General features: G+C 36.4%; 1 protein-coding gene across 2 annotated transcripts in view; it reads right to left on the bottom strand.

Annotated features, from left to right (window-relative positions):
- LOC129754333 (uncharacterized) overlaps positions 1-21,472 on the bottom strand; it is a 37,392-nt gene that overhangs the window by 11,687 nt on the left and 4,233 nt on the right. Inside the window, exons 1-2 of one of the 2 annotated variants that reach the window (XM_055750322.1) lie at positions 17,041-17,913; positions 15,991-16,304 (exon numbers count right to left, since the gene is read on the bottom strand). In XM_055750322.1, coding sequence (XP_055606297.1) covers positions 15,991-16,187 — 197 coding nt within the window. In that variant the 5' untranslated portion in view covers positions 16,188-16,304; positions 17,041-17,913. Of the gene's footprint in view, positions 1-15,990; positions 16,305-17,040; positions 17,914-21,472 lie in introns of those variants that run through there. The other variant, XM_055750316.1, reaches the window with a different exon arrangement.

Here is a 21,472-nt window from a genome sequence, read left to right as displayed (position 1 = left end):
AATACTCAAGTTACGAGATTTGCCGAAACTGATTAGTTTATAACGAATCTACCAAAAATCGGTAAAAATTTTTGTCAACATTAACGTACAAATAACAGAAATCGGCTAAAAAATGCTTCAAAACAACAAAATATAAATCACTCAATCAGGAGTATTTCGTAACGTAAGTGAAAGATACAATTCAATTCACCTAAAATGGAAAATATTATTCTCTCGCGTATCTTTTTGAAGAAAATAGACAAAAATTTTCCGACACCAATACTGACGCCACCTTTTAAATCCAGGGTAATTGAAAATTTTTCTTACTTTTGGAATTTACCTCTCGAATTCTCGTTTTGAATATAGTTTTGACAAATTCAGAAGATTTTCCTCCTTGGGCCAACTACATATTTGGTTGTATCAGTTCATCGCCAATTTTGAGCAATGCCACGATACCAGATCCTACCAAAACAGAGTATCAAATTCGTGGAACCCAAATATGAATGGGAATTGGTAATTTTTAGAATCATTCTCTCTCAAATATTTGGCCGTTAATTGTGAAATCGTAATGAACTATTTGAAATGGTCGCATCAAAAGATTGTCAGCCAAACTAAGATGATTTTTTTTGTTACTTTTGCTTTTTGAACTTCGTTGGAACATCAAGGCGGGACTTCCCAAAAAAAAAAAACATTTTGTGAGATCAGCTAGAAGCCTGCATTAAAGCACGGTGGATATGATTTAAATCAAACTGAATGAAATTATGATTTAAATCAAGCTCAATAAAATCATGACTTAAATCACGATTTAAATCGAGATTTCAATCACTAGAAAGGCTTGAATTTAATCGGAAAGTCCAGTTTTCTTTCATCAATTTTGATCCACATAATCAAAATTTATTCACAAAAGTATCTAAGTGTTGTAAAATTTTTTTTGAGTACATTCCCAAGTTATGACTTTTTATAAGAATTAAAAAAAAGGAGTTTTATTTTGCATCGAGGAAAAATCTAAATTCCGATTTAAATTAAGAGAGCCGGTTTTTCGGAATCCCAGATAATCGAATTTTGACAATAAATATTTTTTTTCGTTAATTTTCTAACACTTAAATTCAACTTTGCACTGGGCTTTGAGTACATTAACGCAAGATTTCCGCAATAAATTTATATTCATCAGAAAAGCAATTTCATACCGGTTCTAGCTGTGTAATTACTTAAGCGCTGCAATACTTTACAATAATATGATAAATAAAAATGTTAAATACTTTCTGAATATTCACAAGTCAGCATAAACTACCGTTGAACGTTGCCTAAACCTAATTCTGTCTGCGCCAAACACGCTGAACCTATTTAACTTTATCTTATTTCGATTCCGATGGGTGAACGAAAATGGATTTACTTTTAGTTTCATATTCATCATACTTGTTAAAAGTATTGCAGCGCTTATGTACACTGCCGGCCAAAAGTTTGGAATACCCCCCAGAAAATATGAAAATTTTGTTCTGCCATATCTCAGCCATCTATATGACATTGAGCAAATCTTTTGATCTCATTCGAAAGATAATGAGTTAAACCTTCTACGGATGTATTTGGAAGAATGATTATATTTTCTTTAAATATATGACTAAAATTTAGTTTAAGTTAGAACATTTTCCACAACATCCAAGGTGGGGGGGAACAAGGTCAAAATCCAATTTACACTATAATCCTTATTCCATAATTTTCAAAAAAAAATTTGTTGAATTTAGTGCAAAAGTTTGCAATGTACCTACTTAAAATAAACAAATTAAGTTATCGTCCAAAAGTTTGGGATCCCCCCTTAGCATGGCGTATCGGCCAAAAGTTTGGGATCAGCCTGCTAAAAAAAATGCAGTTTTACTTCGTGCGTATCCCTGTTATCAAACAACGTATTGTTTATCTGGAAAGCTTATTAGGAAGCTTAAGATTGAATAAACAATTTAGTTTTTTTTGGCATTAATTGCTTAGTCAGGTCAATAAAGTCATTTCAATAACTTCATTAGGTTTGGTTAATAAAGTTATTTTCGTTGACGGATATTCATAGTCCATGCAGTAGTACACTGTCAAACTGTTTAAAACTGCATCCAAATTGGGTCTAAATTGCATCATTTGGACTAATCTTTATACCAATTCCAAAAATAAAGATTCGTGACTAGTATAACGGGTTTGAATCTTAACCAGTAATTTAGACCAGGGCTACAGTAAAAAAAAATGGAAATGCTACGCCGACGGACAGGGATTGCATGTATATTGGCCAACACTAGAGAAAAGGAAAGTGAAGTTATAATATTCTTAAAAATAAACTAAATCCTTTGAAGAGTTATTATTTTGCTAAAATTCAGAGCACGCATGGCTGTGCGTGGTTAAACTCCTCTTTAAATAAATTAAAATTCCTTCTTCTTCCAGTTGCTCTATAAAAATGGATTTCTGTCTGTCTGTCTGTCTGTTCCCTATAGACTCGGAAACTACTGAACCGATTTGCGTGAAACTTGGCAGGTCGGGGTATTGGAGGCCGGGAAGGTTTCTTTTATGGTTTGAGACCCCTCCCTCTCACAGGAAGCAAGGGAGGGGCCTCCCAAACAAAAGACAAATGTTTGCATAACTCGAGAACCCATCAAGCAAATGGTACCAAATTTGGCATGGAAGTGTATTTCGGTTAGAGGAATGTTTCTATGATAATTTGATATCACTCCTTTTTTCCAGTGGGGAGATAGGAAGGGGGGAGAGGGGCTCTCTTACAATTTTTTACATAACCCGAGAACTAGTCAAGCAAATGGAATCAAATTTGGCATGGGAGGGTATTTTGGTACGAGGAATGTTTTTATGAATTTCATTTTTTTACATAGCTCGAGAACTAATCGAGGTAGTTGAACCGAATTTGGCGTGGGAGTGTATTGAAATACGAGAATGGTTCCTATGATTATTTCAGACCCCACACTTCAACCACAAACATCCGTCCAAAAAAGAATGAAATCGTCTGCTGGGCGATAATAAACCTCATTTTCTACCCGGCAACATTTTTGATCGCGTTCATCGATTTTGACGAAACTTGGCCTGGTACTGGATCAAACATTTTTACAACTTTGAACCAAATTTCAAGATTTTATAAAAATTGTCAAAGATACAGCAAATTTAGTGAAGCAATTCCAAATTTCACTTTTTTACGGGAATAGCTGTAACTTTGTTTCCAGTAATTGTAAAGACATCAAATTTTGTAGAGCGTTAGTTGGATAGTTGAACTAGATTGTGTGAAAATTTTATGCAAAAAATATCAACCGAGAGAGAAATGGCAGCTTGTCAAAGTTGGAAGTGGGTGCACAGCTTCACGCGATTTCATTCTGTTTTGAAGGTAACTGTACATTTTGGCATGATTGGTAAATCAATGAAGCTTATAAAAACAGAGCAAAAATTGCAGATCTTGGGAAACTTATTTGAAGATCAAGTTTCAGAAAATTAGATTAAATCATCTTTTGAGTGCGTTTTGAAACTCCAGTTGCGGCTCTCATTTAAAAGTGGTTGTCTCTGAATTATATTGAAATTTGATTTAAAATTATGCCTACAAAAAAAACAAACATGAATAATTTGTTAAAATTTAATTTATTTTTGGAAAGTGTAGCAAAGCACACCGGGTCAGCTAGTAATGTAATAAAAATTTAACAAAACTACTGAAAATTCGTGAAAGCTTTATTCTTGAGCTTACATTAGTCTGAAATAATGGTCAAAATGTCCGTCAGTTGCATAATCTACTTTGCACAACCTTCGACGAACCAAAAAAGACCATCCAGTGCTTTCATGCTTAGCTGCAAGGAATATCTAAAGGAGATAGTGCCAAGGCAGCCCTGATTTAGTATTGCTGGAGACTGGGACGTCACTGTTGCCAAAAATTTGTTATTGTAGATGGTAAATTTTCTTTTTTAAACAAATCTGCAAAAAAAAATCAACTTCGAAGGCGTTGAATTCTAGAATGGTTCTTGTTCCTCGATACTGATACTAAAAAGTTGGATGAAAGAGTTGTTCTTGTTTTAATTTAGACGATTAAAATTGAACACAGCAAAAAAAAATTGTAACGTTGGACGATGTAATTTATGACGATGTTAGCCAACCTATGTATTTTTATTGATTTCGGTTAAAATATTACATCCAAACGATGTACACAATTCGAACACGTCATGTTGTGTAATATTCCAACTTACTATCACCCTTATTCTCGTTTTCGATCGAACGACATTCGTTCGAAAGTTTCCCCAATTCGCATTCTTGTTTTCGTTCGAACGTGTCAGAACAGTTCGATCTTTCGAACATCGTTCGTTCGAACGAATTGTTGGATTCTCGTTTTCGATCGAAAGTATTTTTACTATCGCCTGACAAACGCGAGTCAAATGCTGCGAATAGCGAGCGTTTGAATGAAAAACTTTTAAATGTTGCGAACATTTTTTGTGTGAAATTAACAGGAATTCGGAGGAAAAATAAAGGAAGCTCGAAACTAATCAGAGTGAAATTCCAATCCAGATTTGAGCCAATTGTCGCGAGAATGTTTTATTTTAATTTAAGGTAGAAGGTTTGAATTTTGTTTTTTTTTCGGGATACATTTTTCGATTTTTTTTTTACATCCAAATGACGAAATATTCTACATTAAGATAAATTTTTATTTCCGCATAATCGTAACATGTCGTCAATATTGTGATTTTCCACAACCGGCTGGTATTTATCAATCGGCTTCGACTCGTTTCTCATCTTACCAATACCCAAAATATTCCCTGCTGGTGTCCCGTGCTGTTGATGGTTTTTTTTGGCGATCAGGTCCGTTTAGTTGAAAATTGTCCTTTTTCCTTCGTCACCGGGTCGTTTGCTACGACAAAATTTCACAAATCAATTCTTCTTCTTCTTCTTCTATACTCGAGCCGTTCGCTGAACAGCTCTAGATGGGCTCAGTGACGAAACTATAATGCCCTGTGATTTTGTAGACGTAGGTTCACCATTTTTTTTTTTTTTGTGTTGTTATTAATTTTGTAGTTTTTTTTTTAATTAATTTTTAATTAATTTTTTTTTTTCGATTTTTTTTTGAATTTATTATTTGATCCAATCTCAGGAATTGCTTCGAGCATTCTTTTATGTTTTTCTGCATTGATTCAGTTACTCCAGGTAATTGCAACAGGGCTGCGTAGAAACTCATTAAGTCTCCTCGTACAGCGCGGCGTTCACTCTCTTCGGCGTTGACTACAGCTTTCCGGATGGTCTCTTCCATTTTTTCTTTTTCGCTCGTCACATGTTGGTTAGATAGTGCCACTCCGTTTCTTCCAGTTTCTTCTTCACATGAATCTACTGTAGGAAATTCATATTGAGGCTTTCTTCGTTTCGTTCCAGTTAGCGGCTTGATAGTTGTTTCTGAAGATTTGGGTTGTTTCCTAATTGCACCTGTGTCTACATTCACTGCTGCTGCGTTTACTTCCTGATCAGTTTGCCTGATCGTTTTGGCTTTACTGGCATATGTTGCCTGTAACGTTGGAAATTCCTCGCTGTTGGCTAGTACATCATACATGTTGCTGGTAACCACGGGAATCAGTTCCTTGGCTTCGACGTATGTCAAATTTCTCTTTGACATAAGTGAGCGGATGCTCATCTCTCTTTGGCGAGCTGGACAAGTTGGATCATTTGATTTGTGTGTAGACACTCTACAGTGGAAACACTTGACTTCTGCAACACATGATTCGAAATTTTCTTCGTGAATTTTGGAGCATCTGTCACACCCCTTTTCTTTGCTTTACAATTGTTAAATTTGTGGCCAAATCGATGGCAGTTTTCACAGAAAATCAATTTTGGGATGAACGGTTTAATTTTTGTGGATATTCCATAAAGTTTCACCTTCTCAGGGAGAATTTTCGCACGAAATGTTATGCTTAAACTTGTTGTGGGAATTTTTTTTTCCTTTCCGTTGTCCCATCTATTCATTCTATACACCTGAATCACATTGGTGTTACTTTCCATTTCGGCTAGAACTTCTTCCGTGTCTATTTTGGTAGGTACTCCACTTATGACGCCGGTTATACTCACCGCATGCCGTGGGATATATGCTTCGTACTTGTCCTCCATACAGCTAGTTTCCGTTACCATTAAGTTCGCTTTCATCCAGCAATTTAGAAACACAATGAGCTTGTTACGACCCAGGTACTTCATGTCCATGACGTTGTTTCGATACTTCTTCGTCCTTCGCAGCAATTGACCAATTGAAAATTTATTCAATTTATCCTCCTCCTTTTTCGCTTCAATGTAGACACGGTATGGTCCTACGTCATTTGCGATATAAAAATACGACTCCTTAGGCTTCTTATTTCCGTTTTTATCCGGAGGGATTGTCCCTCCGCTTTCCGCCATTGTCAGCCCTTTTCTCTAATGTACTCTTTTCCTTTTCTAAGTTGAAGAAAAATTTTCTCCGAAACAAAAAAACACGTGGAAAATTCTTTATATCGGCTCGCACTTCTTCGCTTATGCCACTTATACAACCGTTCGCTAAGGCGCACCAAACAAGAATGTCACAAATCACAAAAGCATGACTTCTGTTTACTTTCAATTCGCGATTTCGAAGCTAATTTTTGACAGCTCGTGTGTGTGCAAGAAAATGTAAACAAACGGGTGGAAATACTAGCTTCTAATAAATCATTATTTTCTTTGATTTGGTTAGGATTTTCAGAAAATGACGGATACAGATTTGAAGTAGAAGGTTCAGAGATTATTGTGAGTTATAGGAGAAAATCTGTATGTACCGTGAAGCATCGCAAATCGACATCAAAAAAGGTCAATTTTTTACTACTCCAAAAACTATTCTGAGTATTTCACATATTTTTGAATGAAAACTCGAGCCAAATGCACATTTTCAATTGCAGTTTGTTAAAAGAGTAGTCAATTAACGTTCCTTTAAAATTTGGGAAAGACCCAACAATTGGTAAGGTAGAATTTTTTATTCGAAAAAACATAAATTTTTGCTATTTTCTATTAGGTTTCCTTCTGCAGCTGCATACAATCAGGCGTGATAATTTTAAAGCTGGAAAGCGGATTTTTATATTTGATGGTGGTTGACATGAAAAAAAATTATATCCTTGGATTACTACACAATTCAAGTTTACTTAAATGCTTTTCAATTGCCATCGTTCAAGGGTTATAAAATGTTTTGTATTTTTATCGGACCTCATGATCTTATTTTTTTTTTTTGGAAAATTTTATTGAAAATTATATTTATACAACCACTAGCCGTAGAAAATTTTAAATTAAAACTTAACATTTTATACTGTCTTAGGCTGAAACTATTTAAACTTTTATATAACGTATTTATTAAATGTAACAACTAAACCAAATCCAATAGTTATAGTTTAAAGTAACAACGAGAAAATCGTTCTTTTATATAGACTAACGAGAATCGCATAAAGTTTGATATGAAGATATGATAAAAAATATAGATTATTGGCAAAAATTAAAAGTTAAGAAAATGGACGAAAAGATGATTCACATAGGGGCCGTTCAGATACCACATGGACAGAAAAATGAGATTTTTGACCCCCTCCTCCCCCTCCGTGGACATTTGGCAAACCCCTGCCTCCCTTCCGGTATGTCCACGTGGACAGATTTGAAATTGTTGTTTTTTAATCTAATTTGTAATAATTATAATTATTATTAATTTCAAAACTATCATATTTATAGCTTGCTTTCAAGTGGCTACTAGTTGCTTAAACTTAAACTGGAAAGCTTTGCAATTTTAAGATTTTGATTAAAACATCTTAATATTTATTCACCTTTACAAAATGTTTTGAAAGTAAGTATGTCCACGTGGACACTACCCAAACCCCTATCCCCCTCTCCGTGGAAATTTTCATACCCCCTCCTCCCCCCTAAGTTGTCCAGGTGGTATCTGAACGGCCCTATGTTAGTTTTCTCTGACCGACTGACTTTTTTAAAATGGAACTATCAGATAGAATTGACTCTCCTACCAGGCTAATTTATTTAAATTTACTTTAAAACAAACTCCAATTTTTCAAAGGAGTGTTTTATTTTTCAAAATCATTTGGGTTTATGAAAACTTAACTCGAAGCAATGTAAAGTTGTCTATAATTAATCGTTCACCCAGAATGTTGCTCACGCTACATCGTACTACCCCAGATGGCAGCAGCGCAGCTTCGAAAGAGCGGATTGGCTGGCGAGAAACGTCACCCGGGCTTCGAAATTTCTAACTCGATCGGGTAACACCAACTTCGCACGTATCGCGTTCGAACGAAAACAAGAATAACCTTTTCGAATTCGTTCGAAAGTATTCGTTCGATCGAAACTCAGATACGCCGTAAACAAGAATAAGGGTGTATGTACTATTACATCAAGTAGTCAATGTTTATTCCAATTGACTTTTTAAATAGTTTTCGTGTCGGAAAGTTAAAACCGGATTGTGGAGCTTAGGAGGATTTGCTCTGTTGGTAAGTCATATCAATATTGATAATACATCTAAGCAAATCTATTGATGATAATTTCTTAACATAATTTTGCTCTTTCAGGAATATTGGCCATCGTTAATCAGCGATACAAAAGAGTTCCGGAGAAAAGAAAATAAAAACAGTTGTATTTGAGGTGGGTATTCTGCGTTCAGTTTTTTATCCTCCCTGTGAACTTTGTTTAAAGAAATGGATTGTCACACTTTGCAAATGCGAGGTTGTATGACCAATGGCCTTCAAATGGACAGATTAAACGGATGCGGAACATCGTCAATAATTTTTTTTACGCGTGTGAATGTTTGGCTGAAGGTAGAAAAAAGGATATGATCGAACATTTCAACAGGATACTAAAAGGTTCACCGACGCAGTTGTAATTGAATCCATTCTAATGCTTCCATCCTTCAATTTTTAGTTTGTCATATTATTCATGGAATAAAATTATCGCTTTAGTTTTTAATGGTTTGATTTACTATGATAAAATTTTCTGAACCCATTATACATACATAAGTAGAAGCTTAAATTATAAATCTCCTATTTGAATTGTCGATTGTTCTTTAACATATCGGAAATTATTCAAATTTAAACGGTTAGTGATTCTATCACAAGTTGTGCGCGATCTTGTCTACTGCGTTACATATATTTAGTGTATTTTTCACATCCAAAACGTACAGTTGTTTACATTGAATGCCTTGCGAGAAATGTCATTTTGATATGCAGGGCTGCCTATAATTTTCGAATTTCATCTGGTAACACCAATCTCGAACGTATCGCGTTCGAACGAAAACAAGAATAATTTTTTCGAATTCGTTCGAAAGTATCCGTTCGAACGAAAGCAAGATACGCCGTAAACAAGAATAAGGGCGATTATTTCTCCCGAATTCAATAACAAAATCAGAAATAATTCATATGGTAGTCTAAAAAACACCAAGAAACCTCATAACATAATCAAGTAGTGGCCTAACAACACAATCCAAATTAAATTGGAGTTCAATTAAGGTCTTAAATGTGTTTTTCTGTGAAATTTCGTAAAACTATTGTAAATTCAGCTGGGGTCAGCGGGGTAACATTGACGTCACAAAAGATCCAATATAACTCTCGGCATCACCTTCTGTAAATATTCCTTGACTAAGCTGCGGAAATGGGGCGGGTTCGTCGCCTATCGATGTAGTGCCTATCGTTTAAGTTCCTGCCGCACAAGCTTCAGTGAAGGCCTAACAGAAGGACGGAAAACAAATGAATAGAGCAGCCGTCGTCGACGGAAAGTCTGGCATCCATCCAGTTCCTAACCGTACCCAAGTGTACCCTTGTAAGTATATCATATGTTGAGTATCTTTATCACGGTACACGCCTCGACTTTGCAGAAAATTAAGTAATCACTTAGATGGAGGGCGATAATAGCAGCCTCCATGTCAAGTCTAGGCCAAACTTGTTTTTTTTTTCTTTTATCCAACTGTTCCTTTATTTCAGTTGCGCTTATCGTATGTAAACAAATCCCAATGAATTTCTCGATTTGTTTCCAGCTGGTTTCTACAGAGTAGCCATTTTGAAAAAATTAAATCAGAATCTACATTACTTGCGTAAATGTAAATAAAGGTTTAAAGTTTAATATACCAGAACCTAATCAATTCCCATGGTGGCTTGGCGAATGAATTGATCTTCCTTTGAATCGTTCCAGGTTAGGTCGGCAACCGGTTTGTATTTTATGATTGCTTGAGCTTGACCATAATAATCTCTAATAAAGATTTAGGTTGTTTCGACAGTTTGACGATACATAACATCAACTTACATAATCCGGTCAATCAGCACAGCAGCTGAACCGTTATGAGAAATCGTTATGATTGAAAACAAAAACCATCCCAAAGTACCTAACACCTCAAATCCGCACCGAGGAAGTTCGTCAATCAACTTGCATAGGCACTTGTATCGCCGGGAGAGAAGCAAAATTTTCGCGCCTTTCTTCTCCGACAACCTTAATGAATAGCACTGGTTGATGTTTTTTCTGTTTGATTTATATCTAACGACCATTTCAAAATCACCCCCTGGGGACTTACCACCTTTTTCTGTAGGCCTCTTCCCCTTCATTCGGTTTGCCATTTCCTTCCGCTTACCCAAAACTGCAAATGCTCCAATGTTTACACCAGACGATGGTTTCTCGCTATATTGTTACATTTTATGTTTCGCCAAATGCGCATTGAAACTTAAGGGGAAGAGTGGTGAATAGAAGAAAAAAAACAACCAACTGCAGCCTGTAACTATTGCTTTGAATTACTAATATATGCTAGGGTGCTCGCAGCGCCAAGGAAAACGATCGCGAGGTTCGTTTTTTGCCTTTTAATCAGCTGTTATGCAGCCAACCCAACCTCGGGACGTGCACAACGTCAAATAGACTTCAACCCAATCATCAGGCTGCTAGAGGCGGTCGAAGAGATGCACGTTTTTAAGAGTTTTGTTTCTCCCATTAGCATAGAGAGGTTCCCTCTTGGTTATTGGCGTCAATAGTTACCTCCAATGGGGACTGACTCAGAAAAAGGGTCTTTGAACCGATGCACGGTGCGATGATCATTAAAAACTATAATGATTGCACAAGTCGTTGCACCTACCACTACTCAATAGATGTAGATACTGACTGAGAAGATTGCCATTTGTTTTGATGATTAGTTCAGGTGTGAAGACGACTGCAATACTTTGGCTGCCCAGGCAGAAAATTACAATTTCCGGAGGCTAACTTTTGCATTATCAGATCGCGTGTGTGACCAACACGATTCCACCCCATCCGTGGATAATTTATCGCTGAAAACTCCTTTCTAATCAATTTTTATCGAATTTTGTTCATGTGAATTTCTTTCCATCATTCATTTGTCTCTCTCTATAACAAATATGTTAATTGAATATAATCTTGTTCAAACCTGTCTGTCAAAAGGAGAGCCTCATCACAAACATGCAAAAAAACGAAATTATTCATTAAGTAGACGGCCTTCACGCTTGACGAGTTTGTCTCGAGTTTTCGAATTGATCAAGTTAAGAAATTAATGATGATTAGATTCATGTGCATGCTTGCTTTATACGCCATTATAGTAAAAGAAATCGATTCACATTGGGCGTAGAAAATTTATGTTTATGATCATTTTTTAAACTGTTTTTATCAAGTTATGAGGAAGAATCTTATCATGGTAATGGGAAACATCATTCGTAACATAACATAATAAAAAAAAATCCGAATTCCTGAATTCCGATTGAGACTCTGATTCTGAATGGTGAGTCAGATTCTAAATCTTGGTTTAGAATTCGACTTCGAAATTTTGATTTAACATCTTGATTCTAATTCAAAACTATGAATTTGTTGAATTTGATAAGTAACAGTTAAAAAACACTTACAAAATTTAACCTTTTTTTGCAGAGTTTCAAGCAACTATTTTATGTTGTTTAGAAGTTTTCCAGATTTCACAAAATGGACGATTTAGTTTCGAAAATTTAGTGCTGACACTGCTTAAGAGACCAGTTTGGTTCTCATTTTGGAAACTTGACAGCGCATAGAAGGGTTTATCAACTAAGCGCATTTTATCTAAAAACCAGGCAAAATCTAGGCACCTGATTTCAAAATTTTCAATATCTATTTGAATGTTGGCAAAACCCAAAAAAAAAGAAATTCAATTAAAACAAAATAAAAACACTTGAAACATTTTTTTTTATCGATACTCATCAGCAGTTTTTGAATCGTATTTAGGCTGTCCAGAAATCGTTCATAATTATTTTGATATTTCTTGCCGAAATAATTTCGTTTTTGAAAACAACAAATTCCAAAAACAATAACCCCTCAATTTGAGTTTTTTGTTTGTTTTTGCAAATAAAATAAATGAATCCAAACTTAATTGGGGCAACCAAGACGGATTACATGTTTCCCAAATTTATAATAACATTGATAAGCTTATTTTCAAATTTTCAACCGATTTGATCTTCCATATTCCAAGATCGATTCGAATTTCAAAGATAAATTCTTGGTCGAACGTTGACAAAATAGCGAAAATTACATAAATAAAAAAAAAGACAAACCACAATTTCAGAATTTTGGTAATTTTTCCATTTTTTATCATATTTTTCATTCTAGTTTACATATGGATTTTCGTACCTACATATTGTTTCTGTTTATTTTGTAAGGCCGGAACAAATGGATTTCTGTCTGTTCCCTATAAACTCGGGAACTACTGAGCCGATTTACATGAAACTTGACTGGTGAGGGTATTGGAGGCCGGGGAGGGTTCCTATTATGGTTTAAGACCCCTCCCTCTCACAGGAAGGGGCCACCCGATTTTCATTGGGTGGATAGGAAGAGGGCAGGGGGCTCATTTTTGGGCAAATTTTTGCAATACTCGAAAACTGATCAAGCGAGGGGATTCAAATTTTTCATGTGAGGGTATTTGGGTGAACAAAATTGTTCCCAAGATGGTTTGAAGCTCTTCCCACCTTTCATTTGTAAAACATAAAGGGGGAGGGGATCCCATACAATTTTTTGCATGACTGGTGAAATAATCGAGCAAATGGAACTAAATTTGGCATGGAAGGATTTTTGGATATGGAAAGACTCTACTTTTGTTTGAGACCCCTCTCTGATCCCAGTAAATAAATAGGAAGAGAAAAGGGAGCTCACCACAGTTTTTTTTAAGGATGTTGAGAGTTTCTCATTTGAATGGCACCGAATTTGGTAAGGGATTGATGTATTGAGTGATGTTTCTATAATTATTTGGGACCTTCATACATTTTTGTTGCATATCTATTGAATAAGTCATACGAAAGAAACCAACTTTAGTAGGGGAGGGTTTTTGGTATGGAGAAATATTTCTATGCTTATTCGGGAACCCTCAAGTGGGGGGATAACTAGGGAAGAGGAGGGCTCTCATACATTATTTTTGCGTAACTCGATAATTTTTTAAGCAAATGGGGTCAAATTTGTCATAGGAAAGTGTATGGAAATAAGAATTTAGGACTTTTCCTTTCTTTTTAGTGGGGAGCGTGAAAAGGGAGAGCACCCATACCTTTTTTTAATAACTCGAGAAAAGATCGAGCAATATAGCATAGAAGGAATTGGGGTACGAGAAATGATTCTTAATTATTAAACAGGGGGACTCTCATAATTAAATTTTTAATGACTTAGAAAGTGCTCAAGCAAATGGAACAAAATTTGGCTTGGGAGAGGAACTGTATACAAGTAAAAAGTTCATTTTGTGGCAAAATTTAGGAACTTATGTATAAATAAATTCAAAGTCTTAATTTTAGATACAAAATAATGATTGGAAAACAAATTTAAGGAAAAGTTTTGTAAGCAGAAAATAATTTTTAAGAAAACAAAAATCAATCTCTTTTGTTAATTTTCCAAAAATTTTAGAAGCTGTACACCGGGTGCTCCGAGTCAGCTAGTTTGAATATAAAAAAATCCAAATTTTCAGTAAATTGGTATAAATTGAACAAAAGCTTGCATATATATTTGAATAAAAGAATTTACCTAACTTTCAATGAAATTCCTTGAACTTTCTTTATTTCTCCGTTTTTTGGAGATTCTGAACTTTATTTGGGATCACAACTTTAAAATGCTTTTTCTGGCCTTCAAAAACGTTTTTTCGGGATTCTGAGCCTAATTTGGGATCAAAACTTTAAAATACGTTTTCTGGCCTTTAGGAGCGTTTTTTGGGCATCCTGAGCTTAATTTGGGAGCACAACTTTAAAATGCGTTTTCTGGCCTTAAGAAGCGTTTTTTTGGGGATTTTGAGCTTAATTTGAAATCACAACTTTAAAATGCGTTTCTGGCCTTTAAAAGCTTTTTTTTCGGGATTCTAAGCTAAATTTCATGTTCGAATTTAAAAAACCGACGGTAAAAATTTGTAGATAGGCCCAAAAATTGCTCAGTGTAAAATTACAGCTCAATTGGATTTGATTGAGGAGTGTCAGATTTTCCGTATTTCCTTTGGTCCTTCTAGGTCAGTGGTTTTCAAACTTTTTTTACTCACCGCCCCTTTTTGAAAAATTTTCGAGCTCAATTTTCAGTAAATCTATTTAAAAAATGAAAATCTGGATCGATGAAAAACCATTAGCTTTTGGCTTGATGTTGTTGTGAGGCTTAACTCAAAACTCATTCAAATTTAAATGAGGCCCTCAGAGCCAAATGAATAGGGGGTATTATAAGTGTAAAAATGGCCGATTTTGATTTAATAATGTCAAACGATTCTTTATGTTTAAAACTATATTTCTTGATGATTTTCCATATTTTGAAAAAAGAATTTACTTACAATTTTGTTCGAAGAAAAAATGCAATTTTTTGAAAATATATATATGGAAAATGACCGAATATAACAACTTAAAAACGGGTAAAATAACGTAAGAATAGTATTACTTCTTGATCTTGAACTGAATTTGAATCCTGTTCATAGTTATGCTGCATTCACGGGTCTTAAAGCTTCAATTAGCTTCTAATAACTAAATCCAGGCAATTTTAATGATAACAGAACAGATTAAAAGTTTATCCACGGAAAATGGCACAATTGATTTTTTGAATCGATTGAAATAGATATGAACAAATAAGAACTTTAAATAAGAATTCTCTAATCTAAAATAATTCTTCCATATTTTCTTTAAAAACAAATCAATCACCAAATTACAAATTACGTCTTTTTATAAAGAATTTTTCGAAGGAGTTTTCTGTTTAGCAGGGTTTTTGAGACAATTCAGTTTAAAGATAATCAAGCATTGCCTTCTAAAATTATTCTTGTTTTAGTATAACACAAAATAATCTTAAAAACAAAATCAACGTGTAAACATAATCAGTGTCAATTAAAAAAAATATTTAAGTCACATTTAAAAATAATTAATGGGATACTGGAACAAAAGTTTGCGCGCAGCTTCAACCTGATGTCTAGTTTTGTAATTTTCATTCTTTGCATCAACTTACTTGTTGTTAAATCAAATCTACGTTGTTTTGTGATTTGTGAAAATGTGAATTATGACCCCACCGCCCCCCTGAGCCCTTCCAACGCCCCCCAAATTTCAATATTGAGCTCATCGCCCCCCTGTAGGCTCTAAAGGCCCCCAAGGGGGCGGTAGGGACCACTGTTCTAGGTGATTTTGAAGTCCGAGAAGCCTAAGAAAATTGATTTTCGTCCAATTTCTTTTTTCAAGATAGCACCAAATTTTGAAGTTTTATGAATTTTGAAGTCATTTAGCATCAAAATAAAAATTACTATTTTACCGATTTTCGTTGGTGGGGACCAACTCTTTGGTAATTTTTGAGGGTCAAAAAATCGATACAAGTCCGATTGAACTGAAATTTTACACAGGTCAGTTATTTGGACCAATTTATAAAATGTATATAGTCGATTTTTGCAATTCGACATGACCCATTTGGCTGCCACCCTAATGTACATATTTAAAGTTGTGATTGGATTTTGGGTTTCAACTGAGAAACAATAAGTATCTACATAAGCCGATGTCAATTGAATGGAGAATTGAATTTAAGAGAAAAAAAATCTATCTAATCACTCACCTGTAGTTCTTCATCGATTCCTGCAGCTTCCGCTCGATGATCTGGGTAAAGCCGGGAATTTGCGACAGCTGAAAGTTCAGCGTAGGTTTGGCCCGTGCTGTGGTCAGCAACGTCAACACCCCGCAGCACAGTATCAGCAGCATCTTCTTCATCCTGCCGCCAGATTGTTGGACCTGGTGCAGGGACTTCAGTGGCATCACCGCCGCTACCAGTAGACTGGAAGCTTGTTTCTTGACACTGCTTTCTGGCGGTTCCTTGGATAGTCCAAAAGGGAGTGGCCACCGTCGTCAGGAACGTAACGCTTCGCAGGAATTCTAATTGCAAAATGTGTGGGGTGGTCCGAAATGATAATGATCGGATGAAAAATTAATTAGACTCTTTGGTTTCGGTTGAAAAATCTACACAAAGTTGACTTCCTAATTGGATACTTTTTTTTTGTTGACTTGTAGAAGATCGAGTCATCGAGTTAAGCTGAGTGGAACATGTACGTTGAAAATTAAGCTTTAATCGAAAACGGTCACGTCGCTTCTAACGCCGGCAAGTCCAATCATAGGATGGCAGTCTAAAAAACTTATTCAGGGTCACTCGGTAACGCACACGTACCAAACGGATATAAAGATAAACCTAGTTTCGGTTCAAGTTCTGTCCGAAAGAGCAGCCAAAAGTGAGAAAAAAAATAATAAAACGGCACGCTTCAACCGTCATATTGGTTCCACACATTGCGCCACAAGGTCACAAGACGCGCGGAATGACTTGACTTGGCCGGTGGTGGGCAGACAGACGACGAACTCAATGTGATCCGGTCGTCTCTGCGTCTTTACATCATGGCCAAGCCAAGCCAAGCCGTTTTGCAAAGTTGTCAGCACTCAGCAGTAATATTCGCCGAAAGTTACTTTTCACATCTTTCGGAGAATGTCCGGTTTATGATATCATCACTGAAGTGGCTATTTACTCTTCATGTGCTTGCCGGAGATTTTCGTAACCTGTCCTAGTCCAAAATCAACGAAAATATTTTGCAATGAATCCTGAAATCCGACAGAATATTCTCACCTCCAATCAGACGACAATAAAGGCTAATCTAGCTTTCAGAGACTTCCATTTCCGCTTTGCCGGCCAAAAATGATTAGACTTCCTTTGAATCGTTATAGAATTTTGTAAACTATCGATTTTAGAAAATTTATCCGGAACGACTAACTGAAATTACTTCGCTGAAGCCACATGATGTAAACAAATTAGCATATCCTCCCCTAACAACGCAATGCCTTCTCTGATTGCAAAACGAACATACAGGGCGGATTCAGGGATTTATGAACAATCTTTAAAGATAGACCAGGACGCAGCCAATTTGCACCAGATTACTGAGTTAATGTTCTTTTTATCAGATTCCTCAATTTAACTTTTTAATCATCCAATCTGGATTACCCTCGTGGATAAGCGCTAAAAAAATGTTTACAGTATTGCTTATTCGTATACGTCAAACGACGGACGCGGTCAATTTCCCCGCCTCTATTTAATTGCGTGCCACAACATCAGTGGGAAAGGTCAGTACGATACGATTTATCACAACACACATGTGTGTTTAGATAGTGCTGAATGATAGAACTTTTTCCAAACTGCGCTTAATGATAATGAGCGGTTGGTTGAGTGCCACATATGAACGTCAGATCATGATGGCTCAATGACTCACTTGGAAATGAGGTTCCCGTGCCGTCGTGATAGCTCCGTGAGTAATCTAAGAAACTATCTCCACTACCTATTGTGACGAAAAATGGCGAAAAATCTTAGGGCATCCGCAGCAATCGCGAGCAAAGTGAAAATGCTCACGAGTTTAATCACTTTGATACCGCACCGGGGGTTAGTATGATGGTGAGTAAAATAGGGCCGTTGCCGTCGGGACCGACAAAATCACCAAATTTGCTCACAAGATAGGGGCGAGAGCAAACATGCACTGAAAAAATTCGCCCGTTTAATGCTGAGTGAACAAACTACGTTCAGCGTGTAGAATTTGTTCACGCAGCGAAAAGGTTTTTTATTTCAAAGGAAAGTGCCACAAAAACAAAGGATTTTTTCCTTTGGTTTTGGGATAAATAAAAATTCTTTTGGTTCAAAAGCATTTCCTTTGTTTCAAAGAATTTTTCTTTTGAAAAATCTTTGAATCAAAATCTTAATACTTTGAAACAAAAAACAGTTTCATTTGATACAAAGTTGTTTTCGTTCGCCACAATGTTAATTAGATTTTGATTTAAAAAGATTGGTTCATTGAACCATTTTCCATTTATTCCAATTGGAAGACACATTTCCTGTTGTTTTGAAATTCCTATTAGGCGTTTCAAAAATAAAAAGAAAGAAATTTATATGTTAAATTATTTTTATTAACAACAGATGAAACACTTGGCCACAAACTAGTTCACTAAAATCGATCCGGTCCAAATTTTCGTCGACCTGACCGCTGGATTTGGAGCGGGGATCTCGGTTGAGGCATCCAGGGAAACCATCCTTCGGCTCTGGTTCTGTAAAAACGCAATCACTTATAGAAAATCTTCGATATTCACTCTTTAATTAACATACTTACCATACTTCATCCTGAATGCTTCTAATATAGCTAACCCTGACCTACATTTTCACACGACCGGCCAAACTTGATTCGATTTTTCGGTTTAAATAGTATTCTTCTTGCAAGGCAAATCAAAATATCTTATGAATCAAAGGCTGAAGTTTTTAATTAAAGGAATCATTTCTTCAAGTTTGAAACATTTTCTTTTGGTTCAAAAAAAAGTTGAATTTGTTTTAAAAGAAATAAGCTCAATTAACATTTATTTAGAATCAAAGTATTTGCTTAAAATCAAAATCCAAAAATATTTGGTTCAAAGAATTAATTCTTTGTTTCAAAAAATATTTTTTTGAATCAAAAACATAAGTTTTTGGTTCAAATAAAACAGGAGTTAGGTTCAAAAAAATGAATGTTTTGAAACAAAATCATTTTTGTTTTGTTTCAAAAGCCTAGTTTTCTCTGCGTGTTGACATTCAGTTCAGTTCAGTTTGCTATACGAATCAATTTTATAATTTTGAATCGTCGCGCCTGACCACACCAAGCACTGTATTCACAAAGGATCCGCCAGCTCACACAGTGTTCCGGTGCACCAAGAGTTCCCGGAGACAAGTGCTGCAAAGAACCCCTTCGTATGCTCCAAGTATGAGTCGAACGACACCTTCGAACAGTCGAGCTCGTTTTGCCTTCATCCGTCTCCCAATGTTGGCCGTTCAAACGCAAACGGCTGGTGGAAACTCTCTCCTATTTGGATACGCTCATGAAAAAAGCCGTGAAGCAGTTCGCAGGGCTGGAGCGGATATCTGATGGTGGCTTTCTTTCGGCTAAGGCCAATGACACGAAACAGTGACCAACTTCAACACAGGCTTAGAAACCGGAGCCAGTCATTCCGGGCAAAAAAGGAGCTGGGTAAGGATGTTTCTTGTCTATTTTCAATTAAAAATGACGATATTGTTCTTTTTCAGGAAACGTTCGCTGACCAAACGTACTGCCACCGGAAGCGGTGATGTTTTTGAGGATCGAATTTGAAAAGACTTCCACCGACTCAGCTGGCACCGCGGTCTCATTCATAGGTGTGAGCCTTCGAGCTTTATCCGCCCACTACGAAAAGCTCAGAGTTCAGTCGTTGTATATATTAGTTTTGTTTTTAACAAAAAAAAATGTAAATTCGATTGACAAAAGCAAAGCAAAAATCTTATTCATTCTTCCTTTTTTTTCAGATTCAATTCCACGGATACCTCCTAGATTTGGCACTACGTTAGCTGCAGCAATAAATTACGAATAGAAGTGTCGAGAGAAAAAAAAAGATTCAAATAAAGACGAGAACTTTTAGAATAAAAATGGTGTATTATCGTATGAACGTTAAAATGTAGCTTAACTCGAAATGGTTCTTCTTTTAGAATAGATACGATTGGAATAATCTAACCTGGGCCGGTGATGAAGATTCACAATCCGGTATTTAGTCGTTCCACACTTCATCTGAATCTGACAGAGACCGTATGAGTAACGTTTTGCACTTATCGGTCGTCAAGTCGCTGAAACTGTAGCTGGGTCCATGAGCAGTATTTTTAGCAGATAGGTTTGAACCGGGGCAATGATGCATGAAGTCCTCCTTCTCGCTGCGCTGCACCAGGGCAAACGGTTCCGACTCTTTTAGGGTGAAGTCTTGGGACCAGCGGCGGAAAACCTCCTGCTTGATGGTGGAACTTCACAGCAGCTGGCATATTTTGCACAAGTTCCGCTGACATTCGGATGATTCCGGCTGCTACTTCCCAGAAGTTCTTGCTGCCTCCGGCACCGGGCCCGGTTGCTGGTCGCTCGAGCTGCTTGGCTCTGTTGCTGCTGTATGGCATGTTCAACCAACATGTCGACTTTGACGTCACGTAACGGATAGTAGTTAACCCGTCGAATAACCTCCAACAATCACCACGCATTATAAAAATTATTAATAATTACGATAATAATCAAAATTAAAGCGAAAAAACTATCGACTCCTAAAATTTGCACGATCAGTATAAATTTAGTTTAAGATTTTCTGCAAAAGTTTTCTCAGTGCAATGTACAATTCAAAAATAATAATGCTTCCGCCCGGTGCGCGAATGAGTGTGTATACCAAAATCGGTCCGCTGAAATGAGCAAAATCGGGCCGCGTATACTCCCGTATTGGTGCGTTTGCTCTTATGGGAATCGGGTAGAATCTCCCCGGTCGAGCCGACGGACAGATGTTTAGTAGTTAGGCAGGTCCAATGTGATGTGTAAACACATGTTATTAAGATAATGTAGCGTTTAGACCGGGGAAAAACAAATTCTCCGGCAACTCATTAGTAGCTAGCCATGTAGTCGTCAGCTGAGTGAGTTGTTCCGGCTGTGCGAACTTTCGAGATGGGAACGAGATTACAAAACGTGAACAAGGTAGCAGTTGGCGTTGGCGTTGAGGTTGACCGAATTCTAAGCCTGCTTTGTTGCTCTACTTTCATTTTCCATAGTCATGGAACATGGAATAAGGTTACCCTCTTTTTCAATCATCCAAAGCAATTTTACTAGGATTTTTTTTTTCATATAATATTGGGTTTCCCTTTCAGAAAGTTATAAGCCTACCAAGATTATACGGAAGAGGGTAACCGATTTACCCCACCTAGAGGTGTGCGTTTTGCCCCTATTCAGTAAGTTGAGGTTTGTAGATGAAAGAGATGCCACCTGAGATGGTACAATATGTTGGGATGGCAGCTTTTCAGATATTAAATAAGCCCAGTCAGAGCATCTTGAGGACACCCAATCGATTTCGAATTGGGAGGAGCACAAAATTATACTTAGAGGGGAGTATGCAAATCAAGGCATACTTGTCAAATCTTCTGGTCAGCTAACGTTTGCAGATATCTGCAATACGAAAATATCGGAAAATTTATGAAACAGTGTTTCGAGAGGCAGAAAATT

This window comes from Uranotaenia lowii, chromosome 1, assembly GCF_029784155.1.
Source record: "Uranotaenia lowii strain MFRU-FL chromosome 1, ASM2978415v1, whole genome shotgun sequence".
NCBI classification, from domain to species: domain Eukaryota; kingdom Metazoa; phylum Arthropoda; class Insecta; order Diptera; family Culicidae; genus Uranotaenia; species Uranotaenia lowii.
Note: the sequence above shows the minus strand (reverse complement) of the source record. Positions and strands in the feature narration are given on the sequence as shown.